Source organism: Aulonocara stuartgranti (genome assembly GCF_965226115.1).
Source record: "Aulonocara stuartgranti genome assembly, chromosome: 4".
In the NCBI taxonomy this organism is placed as follows: Eukaryota; Metazoa; Chordata; class Actinopteri; order Cichliformes; family Cichlidae; genus Aulonocara; species Aulonocara stuartgranti.
In genome coordinates this window covers 27,190,054-27,217,672 of record NC_138942.1, presented here as the reverse complement: position 1 = coordinate 27,217,672, position 27,619 = coordinate 27,190,054, and the positions used below count along the sequence as shown (strand labels likewise).

The window sequence follows — 27,619 nt, the reverse complement described above, 5'->3', positions numbered from 1 at the left end:
TTGTTGACCTTAAATGCCTTCTATTCACCACAATTATGATTTTTTGGCATCTCACGATCATTAGACACCACAAGATTTTAGCTCAAAGAATAAGGATAAACATATGACAAGACATGATGATGATGATAAATCTTTATCCCGTTTTGGGAGTATTCGTTTGTTACACAACTGAGATGGTGAATAAGAATATATTAATGATAATGATAATATTATCTGGTAGGTGCCTCTCTGTCAGATATATTGTGATAGCATGTGGCAGTGGAGCTGAATCACTGTTAGAGAAGGTGGTCATCATTTTTGCTGCATACATTGAAGGATCTCAGCTTCAACAGGAAAGAGCCATCGGAAATGGAGACAGCAGAGTCTCCTGTAGAGCTACTATACCGTCACCAAATCAGACAAAGCTCTGCCTAATCTCACAAACTGCAGCCTGGCTATCAGGTAGTCACATGGATTCCTTGTGGACAAGTTTACTGACATTTCCTATAGCTTTTCTTTCAGTAGAAGCGGCTGAATCCATTAAGTCCGATCTGTTCACAGGTAGTGATGTTAGTGATAATACTGGCTTGCACAGTTGTCATCTTTTGCCAGCTTTCCTTTCTTTAATTGCAGCTGAGTTTCTTTTCATCTTGGATTACATATTTTATTTCCTCTTTTTCTCTCCGTGTTATAGTTTGTTCTTCTTTTGAGGATTATGAAAACAGTTTGGTTCTGCCCATGCTGTGGTGTCACTGCCTCTTGGATAACCTTTCAGAGTGCCATTTTCACGTGATTAGCTGGTGTAATTGCTGACGTTAGGTTTAGTTAAGCCGGATTATTTAAAAGTTATCTTGGCTAAACTGATCTCAGTGCCTTAGTCACGTGGTACAAATAGGTGCTATTTAGCTGTTGATAAAAAAAAGAAATTGAACGATTTAGAGTGAGTGAATCTTAACAACTAGTATGTCTCTGCGAAAATTAATTTTCCTTAACACTGAAAAAGACTAGCAGGGAGGAGCTTACGTACACGGAGGCAGATCCTCCCAGTTCTTTGGAAGGAAGCGGAAATGAGCGTCATAAACCTTATGCTAGTGGCTAGTTTTTTAGGCTTCTAGGACGGGTGTAAGCGACACCACACGTACCTTGCTGGTTGCCTCTAGAGGAAGCAGGGAGTGGATAATTACACGACAGAGTTTTGCTGTTTTTTTTTTATACAGTGACACTATCGAAACGGAATATCTATAGTGGTGAGTTTTCAGTACGCGTTTTGTCAACTCAAAAGTTGTGTACTGTTTTATTTCATGACGCTGTTTTAGTGAAGTTCAGTAACGTTAGCTGGGCTAGCAGTAGCAATAACAGCTTGCGCTATGTTTAAAAAAAAAAAAAGATGTTTTCTTCCTTTCCACATATGCTAGCGTTAAACTAGCGACTAGGCCTCGGGTGCTAAGAAACACCCCACACTTCTTTCAGACCAGCCACGAGCTTTAAGTGATGTCGATGTCAGATGGTCCGGTGCGGAAGAATTGAGGTTCGGGTTTGATAACCATACTGCATCGCAGTTATTGTTGTCCGACCGTTAGCCGGTATGCTAGCTGTAGCGTTCTAGAACAGTGGGCGCAGTCTGTTGGCTGGAACGGAATCGATTCACTCGAGCGCGACTAAAAGAAAAAAAAAAGAGGTATAAAACCATACTCTGTTGCTCTCCATGCCCTTTTTGAAATGAAAAAAAAATTCCATATAATTTTCACAATAATATGGGCGTGTGAGAAGGTTGTCATGTTTAAGGTTAGCTACAGTCTGCCTTTGGACTTCAAGCTTCCCTTTTTAATACTAAGCCTAATGCCACCTCTGACAGCGACGATGCCTTTTGTTCTTTTGTTTTCGGTAACGCTGACTAGCGATGAGTTGTTTGGCGTTTTGTTATTGTAAAAGACACAAACGAAAGCGAATGTAGTAACGTTTTGGACTTGATGATGCCGGTGACGGCAACTCGTTTTCTCTAGAAAAATATGTCATGTGTCGTTTGTTATTGCCTAATAGTTAAGTTCTCAAAAATAAAAAGGAAATGCAGATTTTCAAAAGAGGAAAAATGATTTCTCATCCGTTTGGTGTTCCTCTGTGGTCATCTGGTGGACTGTCAGGTTTAAAGGCCTTATTAGACGCACGGTTGTATTAGCGAAAGCCCATCAGGGCTGTACGGTAGCATATTAGCAGCAAACTAATTAGATAGCTTAACTTTATCTGTTTAACTAAATAGCCGTAGGTTTAGCCAGCGTATCACTGTCATCTCTACTTAAGTAACCACCGTCTTATCTTTGATCGGGCCAGGTGGTTGGTTGTCTGGAAGGTCTGTTGAAATTGACACTCGATAGAGTGAACTTTGTTCCCTTATCCTCTGATAATTTCTGGTTAGAGCTTTGCCACTGGTCATGAAATTGTGCTGTGTTTTGGAGGCTGTTCAGAAGTCAAATGGGAATAAAGTTGAATCGTATGTCCAGTATGCATTTTTAGTGAAAATTTAAAGACTAAAAATGCAATATAGACTATTTTAATTTTGCTTCGTGGGTTAACATTTGCCTGTTTAGTTATATTTGTTCACGTTGGGGTTTTTTGGTTTGTTTTTTTGCAGGTACCTTTCTGCCACCTTTATGTGAGGTCTCAAACCTAAGGGAACGGGTCATTGACTGGAGGAGAGACGCAGAGAAAGTATTTGATCACAGAAGCCTGGATACATTTTTTAGTTTGTTTTTTTTTCTCTTCAGTCACTGAAACGGCTGCAGATAAGCAGTTTTACAGCAGCTATAAGGACCATGGAGGCCATTGCCAAATACGATTTCAAAGCTACTGCTGATGATGAGCTTAGTTTCAAACGTGGAGATGTCCTCAAGGTCAGTGACAAGTATTTGAGCATTAAATGTTAAGATTTGTCTGTTTTGCTCATAATTATGCAACTCTGTAAGGTGTATTCTTGCCCTAAGGTTTTGTTTTTATCCATTACTGGCACTGTTGAGTAAAAGTGCCAATAAAGCGAAATCTCGGCAGTAGTGGGCTATTATAGAAGGAAACAAAATCTAACACATCAGGTAGTTTGGGATGTAGCTCAATATCCAAAGTTCACCACTATCATGTGATTATATGCTTGGTATTTACATTTGATGGCATAACCTTTATGGTTAAATGTTTCTGCTATTTTTAAAATCATGAATTATTCAATTAAATGCATTTCTATAGCACCAAATCACAGCAACAGTTGCTTTAAGGCACTTTATATTGTAGGGTTAGAGCCCTCTAATGGTAGAGAAAACGCCTACAAAGAGACAATTATTGTAAATGGACATCATCAATGTGACTTTTGAGAAGTCACAATAAGAGATAAAAGCTGTAAAGGTTTCTTTTATGGACTAGTAATATAAACCTGTGGTCAAGTCTTCCTCATCACAGTAAATTGCTTTTGTGGGCAAGGTCTGCTTTGCTTTGTGATATAGGTGGAATGAAATTAGGGGCAATAACATGCAACATGCCAAATTTTGTAGTTTATTATTGGGGGTGGGGGTTGTTTTTGTTTGAGTTTTTTTATTTTTTTTTTTATTTTGTTGTTTTATCATTTAGTTTTACTTTGCAGTCAGCTTTGGCAGACAAGTTGACGGTTCTGTCAGGGGAATGGGTGCCGTTTTCCCTGAAAAAGAGATTTGAGCAGAGTCTTGAAAAGACTTCTTATCACAGCAGGAGGGGAGAGGCCTAGAGGGAGAGAGAAAGTCAGATTAGGAAACACTGAGCTAAATATAAATTCTATTAAATTTGCATATGAGACGAGGAGTTATTGAACTTTTTCACTAATTTCTACTGCCAGCTGTCTTGTCAAGAAATCTCAAGCTTTTCACCAGATGGATGAGTTCCATCCAAGAAATTAATAGGAAATGGGGGTTTTTTCTTTCAGTTTACACAATTAAATATTAAATACATGCATTAGTGACTGGGAAAGTCACGTACTTCTGTAAAAAACACTTAGAAAAATCGAACACATATGGTAACATTTTATTTTGGGGTTTTTGTTTTCTCTTCTTCCTTTTTCTGTTGTAATTTTCGAACCTTATGAGGAATGGAAAAGTAAAATCTAATGCATAAAATATGTTATTTATGTCTTTGAAGAATATAAAATGTCTGACTTTCGTGCCCACTGGGTATGCAGGTTTGAAATTTAAAGAAAACTATTCATGTTCTCATTCATTGTTCCACACTAGTTGATGACCATGGGGTACTATACTGTAAGTGCACTGCGATAAAGGCTACAGAAATAAACGTAATACAGTTTGTCTCAACAGAAAAGGACTTTAAAACGGGGAAAGAAAGTCAGGATGAATGTTGCCCCGAGCAGTGTCCATATTTCATCTGAATCATTTCTTGGCTGCTTTGCCCATAGGACCAATTGTTAATTTTTGTGGAATTGAATGTAAGAATTGGCATGATTTTTGTAGATTCCCCCCCCCCCCCCCCCCCCTCAGTTTCTTTCATCCTCTTTTATCCAGTTTTTTTCCTCTTTTGTGACTCACCTCAGTAGTTGTGCATTAGTCTAAGCTTTAAATGTTTCCCCCTCAGGAAACTTGCGATAAAGGGGAACATACTCCTGTCATTCACTGAGTTACCCTCGCGCACACACGGAGGCAAGCTCCACTTTGATGTCTTACTTGCTTTGTTGAGCTTTAGTGAGCCCGGAATCTCAAAATGAGATTGACTACTGAAATGAGATTAATTGGCATTACCTCTGGGAATTTAAGTAATGATTGTATATAATCTTAAGTTATGTGACCTGTGGAGGAGCATGTCACTGAGCACATTTCTTTATTTCAGTGTGGACTGTGCTGAGTAAACTCTTTTGAAAGCGCTTTTTAAATGTTACATGGTTGTTTTGGAATGCTGTCCTCATCAAGATCGTTCCCATTAATTTGCCTAGTTTTCATTTGGAAAATATCTGATGCTTGTGTAACTTGGGCTGCAGTTGCTGCAAGCTCTTTTGTCAAACAAATTTAGCCAAATATACTAGCAGAATTTAGCTTAAGTGTCATGGTGAGCTGACATACTTACTACAGAAATTTGACAGAGCCACAACAGAACTGAGAAAAGAGCCTCAGAGAATCTGCACTGATTGCACTGCTGGAGCTCAACAAGACCTCCCTCTCTTACTGTGTCACAGTGTGAGAGGTGGGTGATCCGGTGCTTCATGTAGTGTTTGAACTTTTTTTTTTTTTTTTTTTTCTTTCAACTGAGAACTGCCTTCTTGTTTACTTGACCTCACCACAGTCATCTCTGTAGCAGGGTTCTGGCTTCTTATGATGGGGGGATTTTTCAGGGTTGGGTTGTCTCATCGCTTTTGTCCTCACCATCTCTGCTGTAGTGTGAAAATAACTTCATCGTGCACTGTACCGCTTACTGAGATTTTTCAGAGTGATGGATGAGCCTCTCAATTGTCCAGGACCTGATGAGAGATTTACCACCTTCACACAGTCCATGTTGCTGCCTTGGCCTGGCCCTTGAAAGTTGGAATTTGAATGCCGCAGTCCTGGATGTTATCCAGTGGCAGGATGTTACCAACTGAGCATTTTAAAGGCTTTGTCTACTCATCCATCTTTATGCTGGTCCCTTGGATTTAGAGTGTCTGCAGCCTGAACTAACCTCTGTCACAAAAAGGTGATTAGGTCGTCATACTGGTCTCTAGCTGTAATACTTTTGGCTTTTCACCCCATCCTCTTCTGTGTGTACCATGTGGGTGTTTTTAGGCAACAGAATTCCAATAGTCAGCTGAACGTTTTCCAAGGCCTCACCTGATAAGGAAGAGGCCTTGTCCTGCCACTGATTAACTCATTGAATTGTAGAGGCCGTCATCTTTGGCTTCTAGGTGTGGAGGCCACACCCCAGTCCATGTTTGGCCGAGTGTCAATTCAGGATATTTGTGTAGCACTCAGCAGGGTCACACTGGACACATTTTTGTGCTTTCACAAGCTTGATGTGGAGCAGCTGTCACACTGGACTGTGCAAATCCGGTTCATCAGCTCCAGCCTTAAAGCCTTGCTCCGGGTCAGTCTAACAGAAGTCTAATGGTAGTGGTCTCAGCTTGTGTCCTCAAATCTTTTTTTGTTGTCTACAATCTCTTTTAGTCCAAGAATCCAGTATTAGATTTAATTTTTCCACTCAAGAGCCTGCTGGACATTAACGATGTAACTATGTGGCTGCCGTTGATAACTGTCAGTTAAGCCTGTACTCGTGATTGAGCTAGTAATTAGTCTTAAAAAAAATTTCTGTTTTTGTTTTATGCAAGTGGCACAATGTTAAACCTGTAAGAGCAGGATGTTGTGCATATTGTCATTGTTTTTTAAGTGTAGGATAGTCCTAAGTCCTTGAAGATCAGCCTTTGCAGTCATAACTGACCAACCAGCCTTATGTCAGTCTGTAAACTATCTACTGTTTTGCATTAGCTACAGTCATTTTAGTGAAATGAAGATGCGCAAGTTGGTCTGTCTCTTTCTGACTACCTCACTCTGTTTGACTCAAGGCTGAGAGTAAAGATCAGTTTGATTACATAAGTTATTTAAACATTAATACCAAATTCCCATCTTAATTGGTAACATTACGGTAAAAAAAAGAAAGAGAGAGAGAAGGTCTAAACTGTTAAACACATTGATTTGCCTGATGCAACACAGCATACTTCATACATATAAAGAGAGCCTTTCTGAGGTGGACTATATTAGTTGGGGCTCCATTGCTTCCATCACCAGTGCTATCTGGCTGCTGATACTAATACTAAACAGCTTTGCTCTAAGGACAAAGGGTCCCACTCATGAGAGAGCAGCCCTGTGTTAAGGCTTTGCTTGTATGTAGCATCCTTAACTTTACACCATTTTCAGTATCACTCGGAGATGGTGGCCTCACGTTGGCGTTTTTAAACAGCGTCTCATCTAAGGAAACATTCTTAACCACAAATGTCAAAATAATCATCTAGTGGTGTATGAGCTCTGGGTGCAGTACCAGATATACTTGGAATAAAAAGCAGTAGTCTTTTACTGAATTGCCTGTTTGACTTAATGTTACTGGTAAATTCTAGTACTAGCTGCTATAACATTAATACACACCTAATATGATGGTGTTGCAGAGATGGTTTGCCTGTATTTTTACATTGTGGCCCTTTGGAAAACGAGTCTCAAAATCAGTTTTTGAATAAAACGACTTTTATCTTTATCAAATCAGCTTCAAAATATTTCCCAGCTTTTGTCCAGGCAGCATTTAGCCCAGTGTTGGGAATTGTTCCACTGGTTTTAAACGCACCTTTGGTGTGCAGGGCTAGTTTCAGTTGGTACAGTGTTTTGGTTTTTTTTTTTTTTTTTTTTTTTTTGTTGTTGTTTTGTTTTTGTTTTTTTTTTTGGGGGGGGGGATCCTATTGGTATTAGAATTGCATTTGGATCATAAGATGCTTTGGCCTGAACACCCACCACATGTGCTGACTTTTTAACTCAATTGGCACAATGGCTAATTTTCAAATCAGTATGTCAAATTAAAGTTTTCTAACTAGATGAAAGTTGTGATGAATGATGCCATACTACAGCAAAAAGAAGCTTATTCAGTTTTGTGTGTTGATGCAAATTTATTAGCAATGATTATTTTTCACTAGTGTGGTTTACTGTGGTCAGTCATACTACTTTGTTTTTTAATGCATAAACTGGCTGGCCCCTTGTTAGGCTATTTCTGTTTGCATTCTTGATACTGTTACAGCAACCCATTTAAGAATATCAATCACATTAAAAGGAGTCTTATCTTGCCCACTGTCACAAAGATATTTAGAAGTCATATTCTATTACTGTCAGCCAACTAGCGAGCACTGTGTTTAGCCCATCTGGTTCCCTATTCGGCTTCCGAGTAATTTGCAGCATGGAGTCATACACCAACATTGAGTTGTCTCATTTTTCTAGGTTAGTAAGTTGGGAAATAGAGTGACATAAGACATGGTCTACCCTTCCAGTGTTTCTTCACAGAACATTTGTTTTGCAGTTTCTTTGTTTTTTGTTGTATTTGTTATAAACTTTTAAAGAAGCAACCTAAAATTAAATGCATTTTATAAACTACTGTCTATTAAAATTAAGGCTGTGACTCTTTATTCTTCTTATTTGCTCCTTATCAACAAATGGCAGACGAAGCTGTGACAACAACCTTCCTGTTTTAGCCTTGCAATTCATCGTTACAACTTCTCTTAATCTGACCGTACAGAGAGGTTAGTCGTTTAGACTTAAACCCATGCTTAGGTGTTTTCAGAAATTCATAATTCTCTGGCATGATTTTATGTGTAAAATGGCTCGCAGTACAAGTGTGCTGTGTGTGGGCCCATGACAAATTTGCATAGTGCAGACTAGCTTGGTCTCACAGTGTGATTTCCCATCATGCATAGACAAAAAAGGGGAAGATACCATATCTGGCAGCTTACTGTATTTCCAGCATTTTTGTGTCATTTTTAACTGTGGTTCTTGTCTCAGTTACAGATGTTGGTGTTCTTTACTTTTTCAACACACACACACACACACACACACACACACGATTCTTTTTAGTCAGTTTTCTGTGTCAGAAATTACATCTAGAGGCAAAGCAGCATGCATGAGGAGGCTACAGTCAGATCTGGTCATTGCCCCCAGCACTGCACACTTGTTCTCATTTCTTCTGTAAATAAATAAATAAAGCTTGCCCATCCTCCTAGTTTGCAGAATTGTCTCCCATTAAAATATCCTTGAACTGCAACTGTAAAATATGCTCTGACAACACTTTAAATAACTAAATAAGTTTTAAATCTGTAGGCAAGAGTTCAAGTTATGCTACTCTGTCAGTATCACATTTCGGGCATTAATGAAATTGGATGTCTTGTATCTGCCAACAAAGGAGAGGACTAATATTTTGTTATGCTGAGAAATCAAATACAGAGTGTGCATTCAAAGACTTGTTGACACGTAGGGTTGATGATATATGCTGCAGTTTGAACTTCCTTTTGAAAGAAAGAAACTTTGTGAATACAACGAGTTAGTTTTGGCATTTGTCAGTGAACACTCCTCACCACATTTTCATATATTTCTGCTAGCTACATGAAGGTCTTCTCTAAATATGTTTAAGCTGTTGTTTACTCATAAGTTCTAAATTTTGGGTGTATTTAGATCACAACATTTGGTTTTGACGTAATCTGAATATTAAGGTGGTTTTCTATTCAAAGAACTGTATTATCACCACCCACCCACTTTGTCCTGGTGCCCCAAACCTATTTTAAATCATACTTGGCTCAGTCTGTGGTAAAGTTGTCTAGTCTGGCCTATTAGCATGTCCATGCATCTATATGATTTGTTAATACTAAAGCTTAGCTGTTTTCACATCCTGTTTGATGTGTCTTCCAACCCCCAGCAACTTCCTGTGTTTCCACAGCAAACTCCAGCAGCACAGTGTGCATGTATTACACTGTAACACTGAGTTTACAAAGAAAAGTACAGGCGTTGCCCTTTCTGACATAGATAAACCTAGGTGCTCACCATACTCACTGTAGAATTGTTGTCAAATTACTTGCCTGTGCTCTTTTTTTCAAAAACTGCTCTATTAATACCCCTCTGTAACAACCTGTTCTTCTTTTGGGAGTTGCATAATAAAGGAAGATGGAGCGTTTAGCCAGTTACTTGACTGCTTTCTCACAGTCTCTGCTGCTTAATGACACCCTCGTCGCAAGTTGGGGAATTGATTTCCTTTTGTCCTCTTGACCACTAAATGGAGAAAAAAAATATATCAGTGCTATCTTTTAATGCTTGAATATTTTGAAATGATAAGTCTAACTTAAAAAACTGATGAGCTGTTGTAAGATTTCACAGGATCCAAATACTGCTATTTTTATTTTCCTTTCCATCATTGGGTTTAGGTTGGCCACGCTTTACTGTGTATTTCTTGGCCATCTTTGTAAACCAGTGCTGAATTTGACTATGACTAGCTTAAGGGTCAATAAATTCATGCTGTTTTAATAGAAATTTGACTTTTACACTGCCAGAGACTTGTAGGATCTCTGTGTCGTCTCGGAGACTGCATGTATTGAGATCAGATTTGTGCAGGAGCAGGCTATTTTCTGATTAAGTGTTGAATTTCTGTAGAGAATGATTGGATAAATATATTTATTTGCTTCTCTGCCTTTCTGTTCTTTGTTCAATTTCAAATGGTTCTCAATAATGTTATGTCGATTAAGTCAATTTATCATTAATGTTTCTTTAAAGTACAATTTGTAACTGGTGTCTGCAAAGCAAAAATCCCATTAGTGACATCAAAATATAATCTATGCGATGTAAAGTTATTTTATTCAAGGCATTCTAGAGGCTAAGGCTCAACCAATATTAAATTCTACAAGTCATTGGAAGAGCTAGGCGCATTACTGCATTCATGAATGACATAATGTTACAGTCAAAAAGGGTCAGTGGTCAGCTTGAGGGAGTCAACATTAGTTACCACTTTCCTCTTGTGACAGCACACATTTGTTTGGTGCCAATGGATAGCGATAAGGGGGGGGGGGTTATATGAGCAAATATTGCCTAAGGTTAGTAATGGAGGAAAGTGTGTTTGAACTAGCCTTTTTCCTGTCCTGTTCCTTTGTCATTGTTCAGAGTCAATACACAACAGCAGGTCTGAACAGTTCACATACAGTTGACCCAGCGAGTGCACACTTTGAGCTGATGGCTGCCCAAATGACCATGGTGTACTTAGTCTCTTATGCCTGCAGCTAACACTTGAGTTGAAATCTGCTCTCTTGTATTGGCACTCTCCTTCCCTCTTCTCTGTGGCCTTGCTTGATAGTAACTTGTTAGTGCAATAAATTGTCTGTGCTAAGAGCCATCTGTAGACCATACGCAGCAGTCACACTTTCACAACTGATATTCAGCCACTTGACAAAGTATTTGGGACTGAGTAGACAACATGTAATGTGGCGACACGTGGCATTTGCTTTGTGATTGACAGCAGAAAGTAGGTTAGTGCAACTTCATTTTTTTTGGGTGGGGGGTGGATCATAAATGTAATACTATATCATTAAATGTAATTAATTGCACAGTAGTACACGGTTTATATGAAGCTGTCAAAAGTGGCTAATTAAAGTAAGTTGTTATAAAACTATTAAAGGGCAGACCTTTAAAGTAAACTGCACTGAAATTAAAATGGTTGATAGTGCAGGTGATGGACACTCATTCCGTTTTGTAGCTGTGAACTAAAAGTGCCCTTTATAAAGAGATAATAGTGTTGACCATGCTTACTTTAAATAGGTACTTCCTCCTTACACATCTGCATTTGCTAAAAGAAATGTGCGTATAACCTAAAGATGTGGCCATCATAGACTCACATTAGCTCAGTCATTCAGTAATCAGCAAAGGCAATCTGTGTGGCTCATTAAATCAGTCTTCCAAAGTAGTAATGAAGCCAGCTCAAATCTCTTGACTGATTACTGATGTCACCCTCTCCACAAACGGAAAAGCCTTCATCAATACCCTTATCAGTCTATCCTAACAATACATAATATAATTGATCTTTTTTTCTCTCTGTATGCCCTCAACCATTTCAGTGGCACAGCAGGTGCAGGTTAGATGTTGTCGCAGATATTTCTGAACAACCCTTGGATGCAGCCTTCAGTGAATTCACAGGGTACCACATAAAAAAAGAACGTGTGCACTTTGCAGAAGAAAACATAGCCTCTCTGCTCTGAAAAAGAAATGGCCTCATTTTATGTGATTTGCCCTTGAGGACTTTTCCTAAGCTGATCACAAGGAGTGTGAATCTTCAAAGTGCTCTCTCTCCCTCTCCGTCTCTTTCTTGCTAGCTAGCTATTTTGCTCTCTTGGTCTCTCTTGTCACACTGTTTTGTTTTTTTTTCTCTTGTTTTTCCTCTCTCTGCCTGATCCTGCGCCTTTCCTTTCCCTTTTTTTTTTTTTTTTTCTTCTCACTAGTCATTCCCTCTGAGTGTTAAGTTAGAGCTGTAATTAGGTCTCGCTATTTCTCATCTTCACATCACTCCCTGATGATGCACCATAAAGACACTGACAGCTGTATTTAAACCAAAAAGTTATAATTTATTCTCTTTCTGTCCTCCACCCCCTTTTGGGTGTCCTCAGCTTTTGTTCCCACTGTGCATAGCATAGGAGATGGCCCACAAAAATTGATATGGCCATGGTGACCTGTATTCACTGGCACAACAAAAAAGTCACCTTGGACTTGGACTGCAACTAGCCTAATCTTGTTGCTTCAAGTGCAACAGTTGTTATTAATAGATACAATTGTCTAAACTGTCACGTCTGTTTACTGCACAACAGATCTGTGGTTTTTACGCTCCATCCATTAGAAGGAAGAGTGCACTGAGAATTAAACCTGGTATAAATAGCATCTTGGTGTGAAAGAGCTTTCCTTCTCTACTTTTTATATGTGTATGTATAATAAAATCAGCTTAATCATAACAGGGTCCTTTCTAATGATTTTAAAAAGATTGACTGTTCTGTATGGTTTTCTCCATTATTGACAGTTATATCCTAGATGCATTATTCCAGAAATGATAAAGATTTTTCTTTTTCTTCATTACCTTTTACACAATGCGTCCATCTTTAACTTTGTTTCTGTTTCTTTCCCAACGAATACTAGTTTGGTACAATGAAAACAATGTTGTTTTCAGTCCATGTAAACTGGTTATTCCCCATGTGCCAGTAAAAGCACTTTGAGAACATATCAGGATTCAGTTTATTTCTGGTTAGATGTGTAATGAGTGTTTGAAAGCACGTTTTCTGCCCTGTAATCTTTGCTCCACATTTGGTAGTGACCTAGAGCATTGTTTTAATTAAAATAGTGTTTCAAGCCTTGTTTATTAGAATCTAATGTAATCTGTGTCTTTTTGCATCAGGGGCACACTCATTGCCTTCCTGGCTCTTGCCTGCCCTGCTCTAAGTCTGCTACCTCCCTGCTGGGAGCAAAAGAGGTCAAACTCATTCTGAGCTCCCCCCCCCCCCCTTAACGTCTCTAAATCTGCTGAAGTTTTAATTCTGTCGCTCCATCGGTCTCAAAGTACTGTTATCTCTCTTTTGAAAACAGATGTAGGGTATCTGGTCGGTGATGCATTAGTGTGGAGATTCTAAAGACTATCTCAGGATCCTGTGCACAGTCTTTAATTTGGCACACACACTATCAATCTATTATGCATACCCTAATAATACACTCAAAGGGCTTCTGCTTTTCCTGACCTTTTCAGTTTTGTCTGCACACTTATATCTATAGAGTCTGCCATGTTGGTTTGAAATGAGCTTAGTTTGTTCATGAAACCAATCAATTACCCATTATTAAGATGATGATGATGATATTATTATTAATATTATGTCTTATAAACTTCAGGAAATGATCTTCTTCTTCAAATGGGTTGCTTTAAAAAAAAAAATAATAATAATAATAATAATAATAATAATAATAATTAAAAAAAATATGTAGGCTCTTAGCTTTGGTTCACAGAGTCTTCTTACCCGTGACTTACAGTGAATTTGCTTATTAAAACTGTATACTATTCTTGTAACTGCTAATTTTCTGTCGTCTGATTAGATAACCAAGCAATATTTGAAGTATGCCAAGGTTATCCTGTGCCGTGCAGTCAGAAAACAGATGAGTCTCTATCATGTCCATTAGAACCAATGGCAGATCCATTAGTCTTTGGCCTGTGAGGGTCAGATGAAGCTTTAGCGTGTCTGTGTTTCTGTCTGGGCCCCTCTCTGACCTGCTGCACATTGAGATTAACCCGCAGTCCAAGGTAATCCCTGCTGCTGATTTATTGCAATCCTGTGTGGACTTTGCAGACATGTGCTTTATTTAGCAAATTGTTTTTTTTCTGCAGCAGCTGTGTGTATCCCAGTGTACCTCACTTTCTCGTTTTAACCAGTATTTGGTTATATGACCATTTCCACTCATGCTATCGTAATTGTGGATGTGTCTTCTCTTCTTTCATAAGTACATTTTGTAGCTTAAAGCTTGGGATTTAAGGTAATCTCCATGCAATCGTTACATATACTCCATATCAAATACTGACAATAATGAACAGATGACTCTATTGTTGTATAGGCCCTCTGATAGACAGTCATAGCAGCTTTTGGTTAACAGTTTTCTCTCTCAGTGTAACAACATAACAGAAGAATTTAGTACCTAATTTCTGAAGTTTTCATTAGGGATGTTTGGATTTATCAGTCGGAATTTGCCTATAAGGCGCCTGTTGGCCTATCAGCAAATAAGATGACGTTCACTGATGGCAATGCCTGATGGGTGTGTGTCCCATCGACTTTACTGTCCTTATGTTGTGGCTCGAGTTTAATATTTTTAATTTGTAGTGTTGAATTTGCCCAGATAGTGTGGTGAAGAGGTGAAAGACTTTTAAACATTCAAGTGTAATTTACATGTTATATTTCGTTTTCCATTTTTATGGTTTCTGTCATTTCCCCTTTTGTACATTATGTTTGTTTTTTTTAATCATTGGCAGCTGCAGGGCAGATTATTTTTAAAACATCAGCTCTTTTTAGTTATGCATAAGTGAAGAAATCCTGTTGTGGCATCATTTTCTGTACATTAGTCTAAATACGCGTCCTCTGTAAAGATGACTGGGCTCTGAAGATAAAGGGCATTGAAACACAGCAAGCCTCATTATGACATGGATTTATTCACTGTATTGTACATTTTATTTTATACACACATGCTAAATTAATAGTTGAGGACTGCCATGACATTTATGCATCTATAGTGTGCACTAAATTTGTGGGTGGAAGTTGTATATTATTTTAGAGTGTGTGATGGAAAGAGCTGGGGGAGGAGGGAGTCTATAGCGGCAGCTGTGGAGGAGATAATCCTCTGCCTGCGTCTCAAATAGAAACTCATACAACTATTGTGGTTCAATCGGATTACAAAGGAAAAAAAAATCTTCAGAGAAGGGGAGGGAATGTGTATCATCCACAGAAATGCAATGGCACAATACTTGCTCAGCTTGGACAGGAAAAAAGCACAGTCAGACAGAATGCTGTGGTTGTCTCCTCTATGGTTTCAAAAAAAACTGCCAACCTTGCAAATATTTTATTTCTGCTTTTCCTCGTGGACTGCCATTCTTTCAGTTTTGAAAGCCAACCCAGAAGCATTCAAATGGAAACCACTAATAAATAGTTTTTTGACCATGTTAGTTCCCTCTTTAAACATTCACCATGGTAACTTTGTGGCTGGAGGTCCTATAATTTTAACAAAGTAGAGCACATCTTCAGGTTACGTGAGATGATTTTACTTCCTTGCTTATTAAAAAGTTTAAAAGCTTCTCAGACTGTTTTTCTATGACTCGGGGACATGCTGCTTGAACACTGGAGATAATTTTAATTGTTTTTAAGATTTGAATGCATTTTTAACTGTTACCTGTTAACTATTTTCTCACAGGTATAAGAAAAAACTAAAGCATACAGTATAATGCAGCAACCTCAGTGCTCTGTTATTAACTTTAGTCATGGACTAAGTTTGAGTTCAGGAGGCCTAATGGCATATTGTGGCGTCTAGCAGACAGTCAGTCTCTACAGTGATAGAAAAGAGACATGATTCACAAGTGACAAACTTTAATTCCGGTAAATATATTTGTAACCTACTCTACACTTTACTGTATTTGATTGTGAAGGGGCTCCATTGTTTCTAATGTCTGAATCTAATGTGATCTTGTCACCTAGCTGAAAATGAAATGTAAAATGCCATTTCAAGTTTCATTTTCAGTTGCACATTCAGTCTCCTTTGCTCATATCAATCTACATGCAACAATTAATCGAGCTGAGAACGTTTTTTTCCTTGAGGGGGGTCAGAGTGGAGGGTGACTTGAACAGCACGACTGATGCTGCTTTGGGTTGAAGGGTGCTTCAGCAGAGTGCCTGCTTGCCAACAAGTGGGCTTGAGCCTGGGTCATGAAGATGAATCATTGCCTTTCTTACTTGTTGGCAACTCTTCATCCTACACTAGAGTACAAGAGCACATTTTGTACTCCTACAGTATTTGTTGCTTTAATGTTTGTTTTTAGTAGATGGGAAGAAGACAACTAAGATTTCTTGCCACCTCTACCTCATACGCAGCACTGCTGAAACCACAGGGTGCACACTGTATGCTCATTTCTTGGATGAGTTCTACTTCATCATACATAGATCAGGCAAATCAGTCACTCGCGCCATCACATGTTGCTCATGATTGTGCGCCCAGGGCGCTGTTTCTGTCTCAAAATGATCCACCCTGTGAGTCAACAATTTATGCGACCATGTACAGTATATGGAGTGTGTGTATTACAAAACTGACTTGGCGTTCCCAATATCTCAAAGATATCGTGGGTAATAATCAGTCTTTGCTTTTGACTTTTTCATTAAATCTTCTCTTACTGACGGTGTTTCAGTTGAGCATGGCCTGGCTGTTAGTGATACAGTTAATGGTTTGATTTCTGCATATTAGTCTGCTAGTGTTGCTCTACAAATTTCTGTCAGTTGATCCAATAGTCTGGGCCATGCAGTAACTTGTGATCAATTATTTAGGAAGCATGAATGTGTGCTCCCCAGATCTGCTCCGTTGATTTGACGCCCACCCTCACTTCTTTTCATTGCTATCATAAAGTTTTGTGATTCAGGAAAAACTTTCCCTACCATAAAATGTACTGGGATATTGTTCTCGGATTTAGTCTTACATTTATGATCTGAATTTTTCTGTAGACCTAGGATGACCTGGAAAAACTTGTATTAGAAGCTATAAAATCTCATACAGCCTACCACCAGATTAAACACCTTTTTGTCTTGTCTTGTTATGCTCCACTTGCAGTAACTATTCAGCTTTGTGTTTGCAGAGAACTGAATGATGCCACACAGTATTAGTCTGGGTAGTCTGTCTTTCTAAAGGCTTGTTCTTAAAAGGCCAGTTTTGTGTGCTTGCATCCATCCCAGAGGCTAAGGCCCTTTGACTTGTGTAGCTCTGACAGTGCTACATTCACTAGGGAAAACACAGTCACTCTTTCTTGTACTTCATTGTACTACAGTTCTCCCTGTATCCACTGTTGCACATGCGAATATGGACACATCTACCTTCCCACACTTCATTGCATTTTCTTTTTTCCCCTCACTCTCTAAAGCCACTCCCTCATTGAGTAATGCTGGTCTTGTGCAGGGTTAGCAGCTGGGGAGTTGAGGGACAGCTGGCATTCTGCAGGCAAATAGACCCACATCACTCACTGGGCCAACAAGACAGCTGTCTGGGGATGGGCAAAGGGTAAATTGTGAATTTAAGTGGAGGGGAGGGGGGCCAGCAAAGTGGGAAAATGTGACTATAATAGAGGGGCACGTTGATGTGTGATGCTGCATTAGGGATGGGGTGCATACTCTAGCTAAAAATATTTTCTCCAAATTATGCAAAGAAAGTCTGATCCAAGATGGTGGGGGGATTTTAGCAGACGTTACTCGCTCAGAACTGAACAGTCCTTCAACTCAGATTTCTGACTGGATGACAGAGTGGAGCTTAATGCCAGTACTGCTTTACTTAAAAGCTTCTTAAAGAATCAAACAAATGACAGCTTGGTTGTGTAACATGTGTGTCACATATTTATTTCATTTCAGGCTTTATACACTGCTGGTGCTGGGCATAAGTCATTCTTGGATAGGATTTGAATCCTTTTTGTGTTGTCATTCACATAAAAGCTATGTGACTGTAAGCTAGAGCTTAGTTTCCTTCAAATCTACATGTCAAGATGCTGCTTGAAAGCATAAACATGTTACCAATGTTATGTAATGCATAATTAACTTTAAGGAGGGATGTAGTGTAATTCTTCAACTTATATATTTGAAGCTAAATTATCAGCGAAGGCTTTTCCACAAGGATATGGAGACCCAACTATTGGGGTCTATTTTACAGGGCATCTGATGCTCAGTATTTTATGCTATTCACAGATCTCTATAATTGTCGGTTTCAGTCAAGTGGTGAGTGGTAAAGAAGGTTTGGTAGGGGAGCATCAAAATTCTTAGCTTTAAAATAAGTTTTCCTCTTTGTGTCAGGGAAACAAAGAATCCCTTTTCAAATTTCTCAGCTCTTCATCCCACAGTTGACCATTTAGCGAGGGCAGAATTATGCAACATGCCAGATAAATATCTGCCACTGATATCTCGGAATGGCATCTTATCTGCTGATATGCCGATCTCAGTCAACATGCTATTATTGGCCAGTACTAATATTTGGCTGCAACACTGAGATTTAAAGTTCTTGAGCATTCCTTATTTACATCTCCCTTCTCTGAGAGTAATTTTTGTTCCTGCCTGCTGTTGTTTAGAATGGCACAGATGTGAGTGCGATGATCTCAGAGTAACACGTTGTGCTGCTGAGAATGGAGTACAAACACAGTTAGGCAACGTAACACAGGGGATCGTTCAGTAGCATTCTATAGCGTGCTCCTCACACACATCATGGAGACAGATTCTGCCCACAGAAATCAGGGTTACAAACCGAAAAAACTTGTGTTAAAAGCCACACTATCGTTGCGCAATTGTCAACATGCTGTCACAGGTATTTTCTGAAGTAGCTTCTGAAAATTAGGATGTTCTCTGTCTTTGCAGTTAGATTTGTCATCAGTTATGTTCCTAATATTTGTGAAACACCTACAACCCCTCCTCCCTACTCGGCAGGAAACTGTTTCTCATCTGAGCACATTTAAAGCATGTCAGGGCGAGCATGATGCAGTCATTATCTACCATTATACTCCCATCGCACTGAATCGGAGACAAGAAATATATGAAACTTCTGGTAGGCTCTGTAATTGACTAATAATAATAATAATAATAATAATAATAATAATAATAATAATAATAATAATAATAATAATGGATCAAGTGACGTGACATTCATTTAGATTAAGATTTGGGGTTAACATTGGGAAATGCCCAAATACTATTTTTTGGTTGTTGTTGTTGTGTTTTTTTTTGTTTTGTTTTTTTCCCCTCTTCTCTTGCATGACCTCCCTCACACGCATTCATTTAGAGGCACATTAAATTGTGACACACATGGTTGAACCACAAGCCCAGCACACCTGCACTGTGGTTCTGTCTTGTCAGACTTGAATGGCCTCACAGCTGTCTTGTGTCTCTCTGATATTACTGGCTTGTTAGTTTCTATAGCTTTAAAGTTTAGGACACATTTATTGTTCTTTTGCCAGCTTAAATCTATGGTTGAAGCTACATTTGATTTAAGCTGCAGGCTGCTTTTGCTTCAGTGTTTTTGTACTTTGCTAATATTTACCAAAAGCTTCTCTAGTATGCAGTACAATCACCACCTTGACATAACAGGAAATTAAACCAGTTGCCGTAAGGCTCAATTTATGTTTGCTTTTCATTTGTTGACATTTTAACTTGAATGACCTCTCTGTTTTGTTTTGGGGTTTCTTTTCTTTTCCAACACCAGGTATTAAATGAAGAGTGTGATCAAAACTGGTACAAGGCAGAGCAGGATGGAAGAGAAGGCTTCATCCCCAAGAATTACATACAGATGAAACCCCATCCGTAAGTATTGTCACTTATGCATCTGTACTCTTTCATAGCAAATCATTAAATTGGACATATTAACTGATTTTTGAAGCGTGAACAGGGGAGCTTTTGTTCAGTGATATGCGCAACCTGAGCAGACTTGACCGAGTGTGAGGGTAAGAGAGAGCCCTTGAGATCACTCCTGGCTTGATCCTCAAGAGGACAATTACCTCTGGACCTGTGCTTAGTGCCAAATTAGCTCTCTCTTTATTAACGTGCTCAAGGCCTCTTACAGTTAATTGAATATTGACCTACTGCAGCATTGCTATCAGATGTGCCTTTCAAAGGAGATCTTATTGATCAGCCTTTTCTTTAGTGTGCGTTTGCCTATCATTTGTACAGATTTAACAACAATACTAAAGTGTTTGCAGAATTTTATTATTGTTATGGGGAATCGATTTTCAGCTGGGCTTCATGCATCATCTGTAGTACTTCAGTCCGTCAACAATACTTATAATTGTATGATGGTTCTCAACAGTGTGGCTTTTTTTTTTTTCCTGTTTAAAAACATGTTTCCTTATCTGCTTCATAATGAGCATGCTGTGAGCAGATATTGTGCAGGCCCTCTCAGACACAGTTAATCTGCTGCCATCTGAACCTAAAAACTGCTGAATTTGTTCCCCAGTTGCTTTCCTTAAATGGCAACATGACAAGCTTACTAAGTTGTACGTACTTCTCACTTTCAACTCAGCACAAGTCAGATGTTCACTGAGAAAGACAGCCAGGTTGTATATTTACTGTAATGTTTACAGATGGAACTATTCAATACTGTAGTGAAGTAGAAATGGTAGTGACAGCACTGATATCGAGTTTTCTTTGTTTTGAAAATAAAGAGCCAAAGCACCAGGCACTCGCACTCCCCAACAGAACTGCACACACAGCTGTGCTGTACAGCAGTTCGCAGAAGAGCATTTCTGTTTCTCTTACCAGTAGTAATGATGTTTTGTGGGTTATCCGTGCGGTTATGTAATAAGAACACAAATGGTTTCAATAATTCCCTCTCACAGAGGTGAACGTGTTTCTGATGCCAGTACTTCTGTTTTCTTGGCTCCAGTAATTGCTCTGCTATTACTTTTATCAAATAGGGAAAGGGACTCTGCACAGGTGCACTGTCCTGCCAAGCCTGATACAAAGCAGATTAAGAGTTGGCCATTACATTATTGATCTTCACCGATGTGTAAAGGAGCCAAGATTTCGTCTTTGGGCTGGCTATACTTTTTAATTATTTACACAAGTAAAAAGCCTTCACTTGCTTTGTCTCCCATTTTTCTCTTCCTCTCTCTGCCAGTCTTTATAAATCTCACTCACTGTGATATATTAAGCTGCTTTCACTCACAACAGAAGCACTGCAGCGCTGAACGTTTCTCAGCCTGTCCCACTCAGTCAACCTGGACCCTAAACACACTTAACCCTGCAAGCTTGTTAGTACAGAATCTGTGTAGGGCTAGATAAGCTAGTAGTCTAATAAATTTGCATAGAACACAGTAGTGGGCAGTAAGTGCTGTACCCAGCTTCTCTAACCAAACATTATTTTCACTAGTAAACAGATTTAACGATTGGTAAATGGTAAACAGATTTGCTATATTTTAGAAATGACTACTGAAAATAATTATCCCAGCATTGTCCTGTGTTCAAGTGTGTAAAAAGAAAAAAAGAGTGCACTTTAAAATCTAATAAACACATCTCAAAACCTCAGATTGAGTCACTCATTTCTAAGCCAATGTGAGAGTTGAGGTCAAGCTGTGTTTTCATTGCTCTTCATGTGTGGTTTTTAGAAAGATTACGAAAGTCTACGAGACCCTTTTATCATTAACAGAACCTATTTAATTTTAATATGGAGATCACTTTCCTTTCTTGAAGATAGGACTGACAAGTGCTCGTAACATTCCCCTTACTTCAGTTGTGTATTCGTAAAACACCGCTTTTGGCTTGGTAGATGGAAAAGTCAAGTGAGGTTGCGCAATATTACTGTAAAAGGTTATCAGATAAGGTTTTAAAAGGGACCTACAATACAGATTTATAAATAACTTTCTATAAATAACGGTGTGTGTTAAACCTAAGCTTGCAGAAACATGTTTTTTAGTCATTTCTTAAAAGGAAAGACTTGTGTAGCCAAATTCCACAGACTGGGTTCAAAGTGACTCAGTAGGATGTTGTTTATGGTAAAAACAAAGTAAAAGTTGCTTTTTTTGTTATTTGTTTGTTTTCTATGGATGTAGTCTCAGTCATATGTTGTTCCTTGTATAACTGGGCTCGAAGCCTGCCACCTTTGGGAGAGCTTGGTGTTTTGTATCATCGGTCATGTGACACTGAGTCCTCTCTGCTCTCCAGGTGGTTCTTTGGGAAGATTCCCCGTGCCAAAGCAGAGGAGATGCTAAACAAACAGAGGCATGATGGCGCTTTCCTCATCAGAGAGAGCGAGAGTGCACCGGGGGATTTCTCTCTGTCTGTGAAGTGAGTATCACATAGAAACAACTAGTATCACACTTGGTTATCTATAAATACAGTTTACTATTATCATTATATCAGCACATGGTTTCCTGACATTTGATCAGGTTCCTAAGTTTCCATATTTGGCATGTTTGAGTCATCAACAAAGCCACTTCCTTATTCTGGTGAAGTCTCAGTGATGCCCTCCAGTGGCCAGTGTTTGCCATGTTGGACCGGAGCCTTCAGTGTTCTTAACTTTACAGCCGACACACACACACATTTCCTCTTGTCTGTCTTTGTTCATTCTGTCCTTCTGGAAAGAACAGTAGGCGACATGTAAAGTTTGATGCCAAGATATGGATCTTAATTACTGTCTGAACTGTTCTGATTCCAGTTAGTTGCTTTGGAACAAATGCCAATCTGTTACCAGCATGTTGATTCATTTGACTAATACTTACAAGGCTGTCAGACATCCCTATTTGATAAGTGGTGGTTTGTATGTGTAATTTGCACTGCCTTCAGGGCATCTAGGTACTTCTGTCAGAAGTTGTCGCTTACTGTCCCCTCTGTGACCTTCTCTAGGTTTGGAAATGATGTCCAGCACTTCAAGGTTCTTCGTGACGGAGCTGGGAAGTATTTCCTATGGGTGGTGAAGTTTAACTCCCTCAATGACTTGGTGGAATACCACCGCTTGAACTCAGTCTCCCGCAATCAGCAGATCTTTCTTCGAGATATAGAGCAGGTCCCCCAGGTAAGACATGACACGCACATAGCGAAATGAGCTGTGGGTTGGAAGTCTTTTTCTTCTCTTCCCCACCCCACCCCCCAAAAAAAAGAAAACGCTAAAAAAAAACACGCGGTGCAGTGTCTTTGACAGACTACTGTACGTAGATTTTTCTAGACACAGACATGCGTTTAGCATCTTAGTATTCGGATTTAAAAGGACCGCACATGAGGGCAGAACCATTAAGACCAATATGTAGTTGTGCACTTTTCATTTTCACTTGCACATCATGCAGTGCACATGTGTGAGTGGAGGTAGTTGCTTTGATTTCTGACTGTTTAAAGGTATATGAGTAAAACTGAAATGTTATGTTGAAGCAGAATGGAAAACTGTCCCTCAAATTTGTATGTGCGTATTCTGAGGACATGTTTTTGCTTAGATCATTTGCATTAATATTTTGGAGATGAGTAATGCAGATGCACGATTTGCCTGATCACACTGTTATGTTGGTCTTTCACTGGAGAATATGTACAAACACAGCTGTCAGTGTTGTGGCAGAAGGTTGATTAAAAATGTCCACAGGCGACCTGCTGTCCTGGATTCCAAATTGGTTATGAACAAGGTTTAGAAAAGAGCAGCTGATTATTTGAGAATTGCAGTTGCATTTTCAGCTAGAGGAGATTATACTCTTCTGAAGCTATTAAAGAACTCTTGGCTAATGTGTCAGTATAAAAACCATAGATGGCAGCCAGACGTCAGATGAAAATCTAGCAACTATTTCTGTAACACGTGATCTCTTCTCTGACAACCCTGCATGTTAACGTGCAGCTGTGTTTGGACGCTCGGATTGAATCTTGATGTCACCTTGAACTAGCAGTAGTGGTTTTGTAGTGGTGTTAGATGCGGTAAAGCTGCAGACTGAGGGACATGTTGCAGGGTTAGTTGCACAGAGGATGAAGAGGAAACATGAGTCAAACTTAAAAAGATGAGAAGAAGTTGCAGGTAAACCAGAGGAAGAGAGAGACTGACAGAGAGTCAAGTATATCTGTGGGTGTCAGAGGCAGGTAGTGGGAGAGGACATAGTGAGGTAGCAAGTGTGTGTGAGCAAAAGCTGCAGACTGCAGAGGTTTCATAAAGATCACAAAGCAGAAAATGAAATGAAGGAAACTGCCGATTTTTGAAGCTTCGCAGAATTGATTTAATTCGTTGTAGTCATGGATATTGTCTGTTATTGTGGCGTTAGGCTGTAGGGTGCTCAGAACATGAATTTTGTCTCGTTTACAGTTGAGTCGGTGTGGATTCCAGTGTTTTTCTTTAGTTTCATTGCATCCCCGTTGCTGCAGTTTTGCTAACCATCATCTTTCGATCCCGCAGAATCCCACATATGTGCAGGCGCTCTTCGACTTTGACCCCCAGGAGGAAGGCGAGTTGGGTTTCCGACGCGGCGACTTCATTCAAGTCCTGGACAACTCTGACCCCAACTGGTGGAAAGGAGGCTGCCACGGCCAAACGGGCATGTTCCCTCGCAACTACGTCACGCCTGTCAGTCAGAACATGTAAACAGTCAGACCATGTAAACAACAACAACCACCACAACAGCAACCATCACCACCACCACCATCATCATCGTTTTTGATCTCATCTGAACCCCACCCTTCCCAAACCCAACCCCCTTCCCACCTCTCTCTCGGCCATCCCACGATAATGGGAGCAAAGAGAACGCAAACAACTGAAAGACAGAGAATAAAAATGACAGGAGCAACGCTGTCGTGGGCGACGCTGTGTGGGTGACAGCTGAGCAAAAAAATCAACTTTTATATGTGCTGAGAATGTTCACAGTGAACGCCTCAGCGAGGACCGAACTGTCTTTGAGGGAAATCTAGATGCAGCATACATTAGCGTCCTGCTTCAACCGTGAAGATAACCAAATGATTCAACCGCTCCCACAGCTGCTTCTGTCTCCTCCTTAACTTCCTAACAGTCTGCCTTTCTTTTGTTCTGCTTTCTTTGCCACTTTTTGTTTTAATCAACTGAACGAAGAGCCTACTGATGAATCCTAACTCTGTTTTAAAGAAAAGAAAATACATAAAAATATATAAAATTTAAAAAAAAAAAGAAGAAGAAACTGTTTTAGAAATGTACAAAAAGAAGAGGAAAAGATGATTGCATCAACAATACATAAAGTCTCCATGTTTAAGATCATTGGCAGAGAATTGTACATCAGCCTCAGGCTGCATAAATAAATCAATTATAGAGAGAAGTCATTTTTTTAAGAATATATATTATATATTTGTATGTGTTTGTCTGTTTTACCTCTCATCACAAATTGTTTTGGGTTTTTTTCCATTTGTAAATTATGTTCAATCTTCTGTCAGTCTGAATAAGACCTAGTAGCTCTAGAATGTGATGAATTGTCAATTTTGTTTCGTTTTTTTTAACCTTTACATTATCTGAGGGCTCTCAGATAAAACCACATGACATTTAAAGGGTCACAAGTTCCATTTGAAAAATGTTTTTGTCTGTAACGCAGAGAAAGTAAAGTCTATTCTCTGAAGAAGTCCTGTCAGGAAGCTAATGTTGACCAGCATAGCAGAGCCATGAATGCTGCAAGAGCTGTCACACAGAGCCCTGTACATAAAGGTCAGCAACCTTTCCGAAAGCCAATATATTTATTGCAGCCATTTTTCTTTTTTACCAGGGCAGTGAATGTAGCTGACCGAGTCTATAGACACAAACATGAGGGAAGCTAGGTCGGAGAACTGAATTTCACAACCACGCAAGGGATTTTAAGACTTGTAGAGAGGGGAAAAAAACAGCAAAAATAAAAAGAAATTAGTGTTTATTTGTGAAGAGACTGGTGAATGAGGATATGTGGAGGCAGTTAACACATTCAAACACATTCATTTCATGCATGCATATGCAGACACTCTCCTCCTTGTAATACATGCACGTAGCGTAGAGGCTGAGTTCGGATAATCACGTTGTGTAATAATCACCAGTGTAGATCTGCAGCTGGCACAGATCAGCAGTTCAGAAACCTGAGAGTCTTTTCTGCTTCAATTTGAGAGATCATCTGTAAACGATGTAAAAGATTTTGTTTTGGTCTTTTGTTTGTTTTCTTCGTTCAAAGTTGTGCTGCAGTAAGCACGGTGTTGTCATTTTAATTTCATGTCTGGTCCTGTGTGCGTGTGTGCGTGCATGTTTACTGTGTTTGTATAACTGGTTTCTGTTTTCTTGTTCTCTGGATAGTGCCTTTCTCTCTGGTGTTTCAGTGTCTCCGACCTGCTATTTTGAGCCCCCAACCCCCTCCTGCCCCACCCTCTCTTTTTGGGGCCTGCCAGTCCTGCAGCGAGACAGTGTACATAATCCAAGATGTCCCATTCAGCAACACCCTTCCTCCACCTTCCTCCCGCATCAACCCACCTTCACCTTTCCCCTCACAAACATGGAACTCTTCTTATTTAAGTGTCTCTGCTTGTCTTACCTAATCATGTTGTTTTGGTTTTTGCCTTTTTTTTTTTTTCTTTTTTTTTTCCTTTTTCAATTTGCATTTTTTTGTTTTTTGTTTTTGTTTTCAATTAATAAAATGCAATTATTAAAAAATGCAAAATTTTTGTAGTGTGTTCTTCTGTATTTGAAATTCCACAGGAACACAAGTTGTTGTTGTTGTTGCCTCAGAAAGTCACTCAAGTATAGAAGTCTGGACAAGAGCAATGACCACTTCCAATCCAATCCAATTTTATTTATAAAGCACTTTAAAATACCCAGCACAGGAACAAAGTGCTGTACAGAAAATAAGTTAAAACAATAGAATAACAAAAAACAGCAAATTAAATAAATAAAACACATAAGACATAAAATTAAAACAGCCCTATGTTAAAGCAAAAACAAGATAAAACAGCATCGAATCACCTAAAAACAACTAAAATAAAAATAAAAAACCAACATCTCACGTGGTGTCAAAGGCCAAGGTAAAGAGGTGGGTTTTCAAGAGTGACTTAAAAACAGATAAAGAAGTGGCCTGTCTAATCTCTAAAGGAAGCTCGTTCCACCGTTTGGGAGCTGCTACAGCAAAAGCACGATCTCCTCTAAGTTTACGCCCAGTCCTGGGTATCTTCAGGAGCAGCTGATCAGCTGACCTGAGAGAGCGGGTGGGTGTATAAGGCTGTAGCAGCTCAGAGAGATAAGATGGAGCTAGGCCATGGAGAGCTTTAAAAGTAAATAAAAGAATTTTAAAATGAATCCTAAAAGAAATGGGCAGCCAGTGAAGTGAAGCTAAAACAGGGGAAATGTGCTCAAACTTTCGAGTGCCAGTTAAAAGACGAGCTGCGGCATTTTGCACCCTCTGTAGATGACTAATATATAATGCACTGACCACTTTTACAAAGCAGACTTACTATGCGTTTGCTTTTTTTCTGGCATACACAGTGGCTGCACTCAAATTAAATATGGCCTATAAAACTGAGGTTACCCTTTGTGAGTAGCCCCTGTGAGCCAAAAGCACAAAAGACAATCCCCACACAACTGTTCAAACCTGATTACAAGGGGCAGCAAATCATAAGACATAGCTTGTTTCAGATTGGATTAAAGTGATGCTCCAATCCCAGCAAAAAGTATAAATAAATAAACAAGGACAATTTTGAAGAGTAAACAATGAAATGCTGCTCTAATAGTCCAAGAATGAAAATGAGTTGGCAACAAAACTTGTCGGTGCTAGCAAAAGCCCACAGTCATCCTGCTGCTTCACATCTTGCAGCGCCTCTGCGGCAGAAAAGCCTTGCATGCAAAGTTCCTCCATGTGCAGTCGTGTCAACTTGCATCAACAATAAAAATAGAAAATGGCAGCAGTGCCGCAGGAACGCAAGCATTTCCTGAAT

General features: G+C 39.3%; 1 protein-coding gene across 2 annotated transcripts; it reads left to right on the top strand.

Annotated features, from left to right (window-relative positions):
* Positions 1 to 1,059: 1,059 nt before the first annotated feature.
* grb2b (growth factor receptor-bound protein 2b) lies at positions 1,060 to 26,352 on the top strand. 2 transcript variants are annotated; one of them, XM_082530764.1, is made up of 6 exons: positions 1,060 to 1,226; positions 2,742 to 2,867; positions 19,467 to 19,564; positions 21,920 to 22,042; positions 22,601 to 22,769; positions 24,117 to 26,352. In XM_082530764.1, the coding sequence occupies exons 2-6, from the start codon at positions 2,790 to 2,792 to the stop codon at positions 24,300 to 24,302; spliced, it is 654 nt and encodes a 217-aa protein (XP_082386890.1). In that variant the 5' UTR covers positions 1,060 to 1,226; positions 2,742 to 2,789; the 3' UTR covers positions 24,303 to 26,352. The 2 variants fall into 2 exon arrangements, with proteins under 2 accessions (XP_082386890.1, XP_082386889.1); XM_082530763.1 differs by having other exon boundaries at positions 1,062 to 1,226; positions 2,609 to 2,867.
* Positions 26,353 to 27,619: the final 1,267 nt, after the last annotated feature.

Excerpts from the sequence above, each read along its gene's own strand:
- grb2b (XM_082530764.1), top strand. The coding sequence starts at position 2,790 with ATGGAGGCCATTGCCAAATACGATTTCAAAGCTACTGCTGATGATGAG. Across the intron at positions 19,565-21,919 it reads ATACAGATGAAACCCCATCC|GTGGTTCTTTGGGAAGATTC; the intron begins GTAAGTATTGTC and ends TCTGCTCTCCAG. Across the intron at positions 22,043-22,600 it reads GATTTCTCTCTGTCTGTGAA|GTTTGGAAATGATGTCCAGC; the intron begins GTGAGTATCACA and ends GACCTTCTCTAG.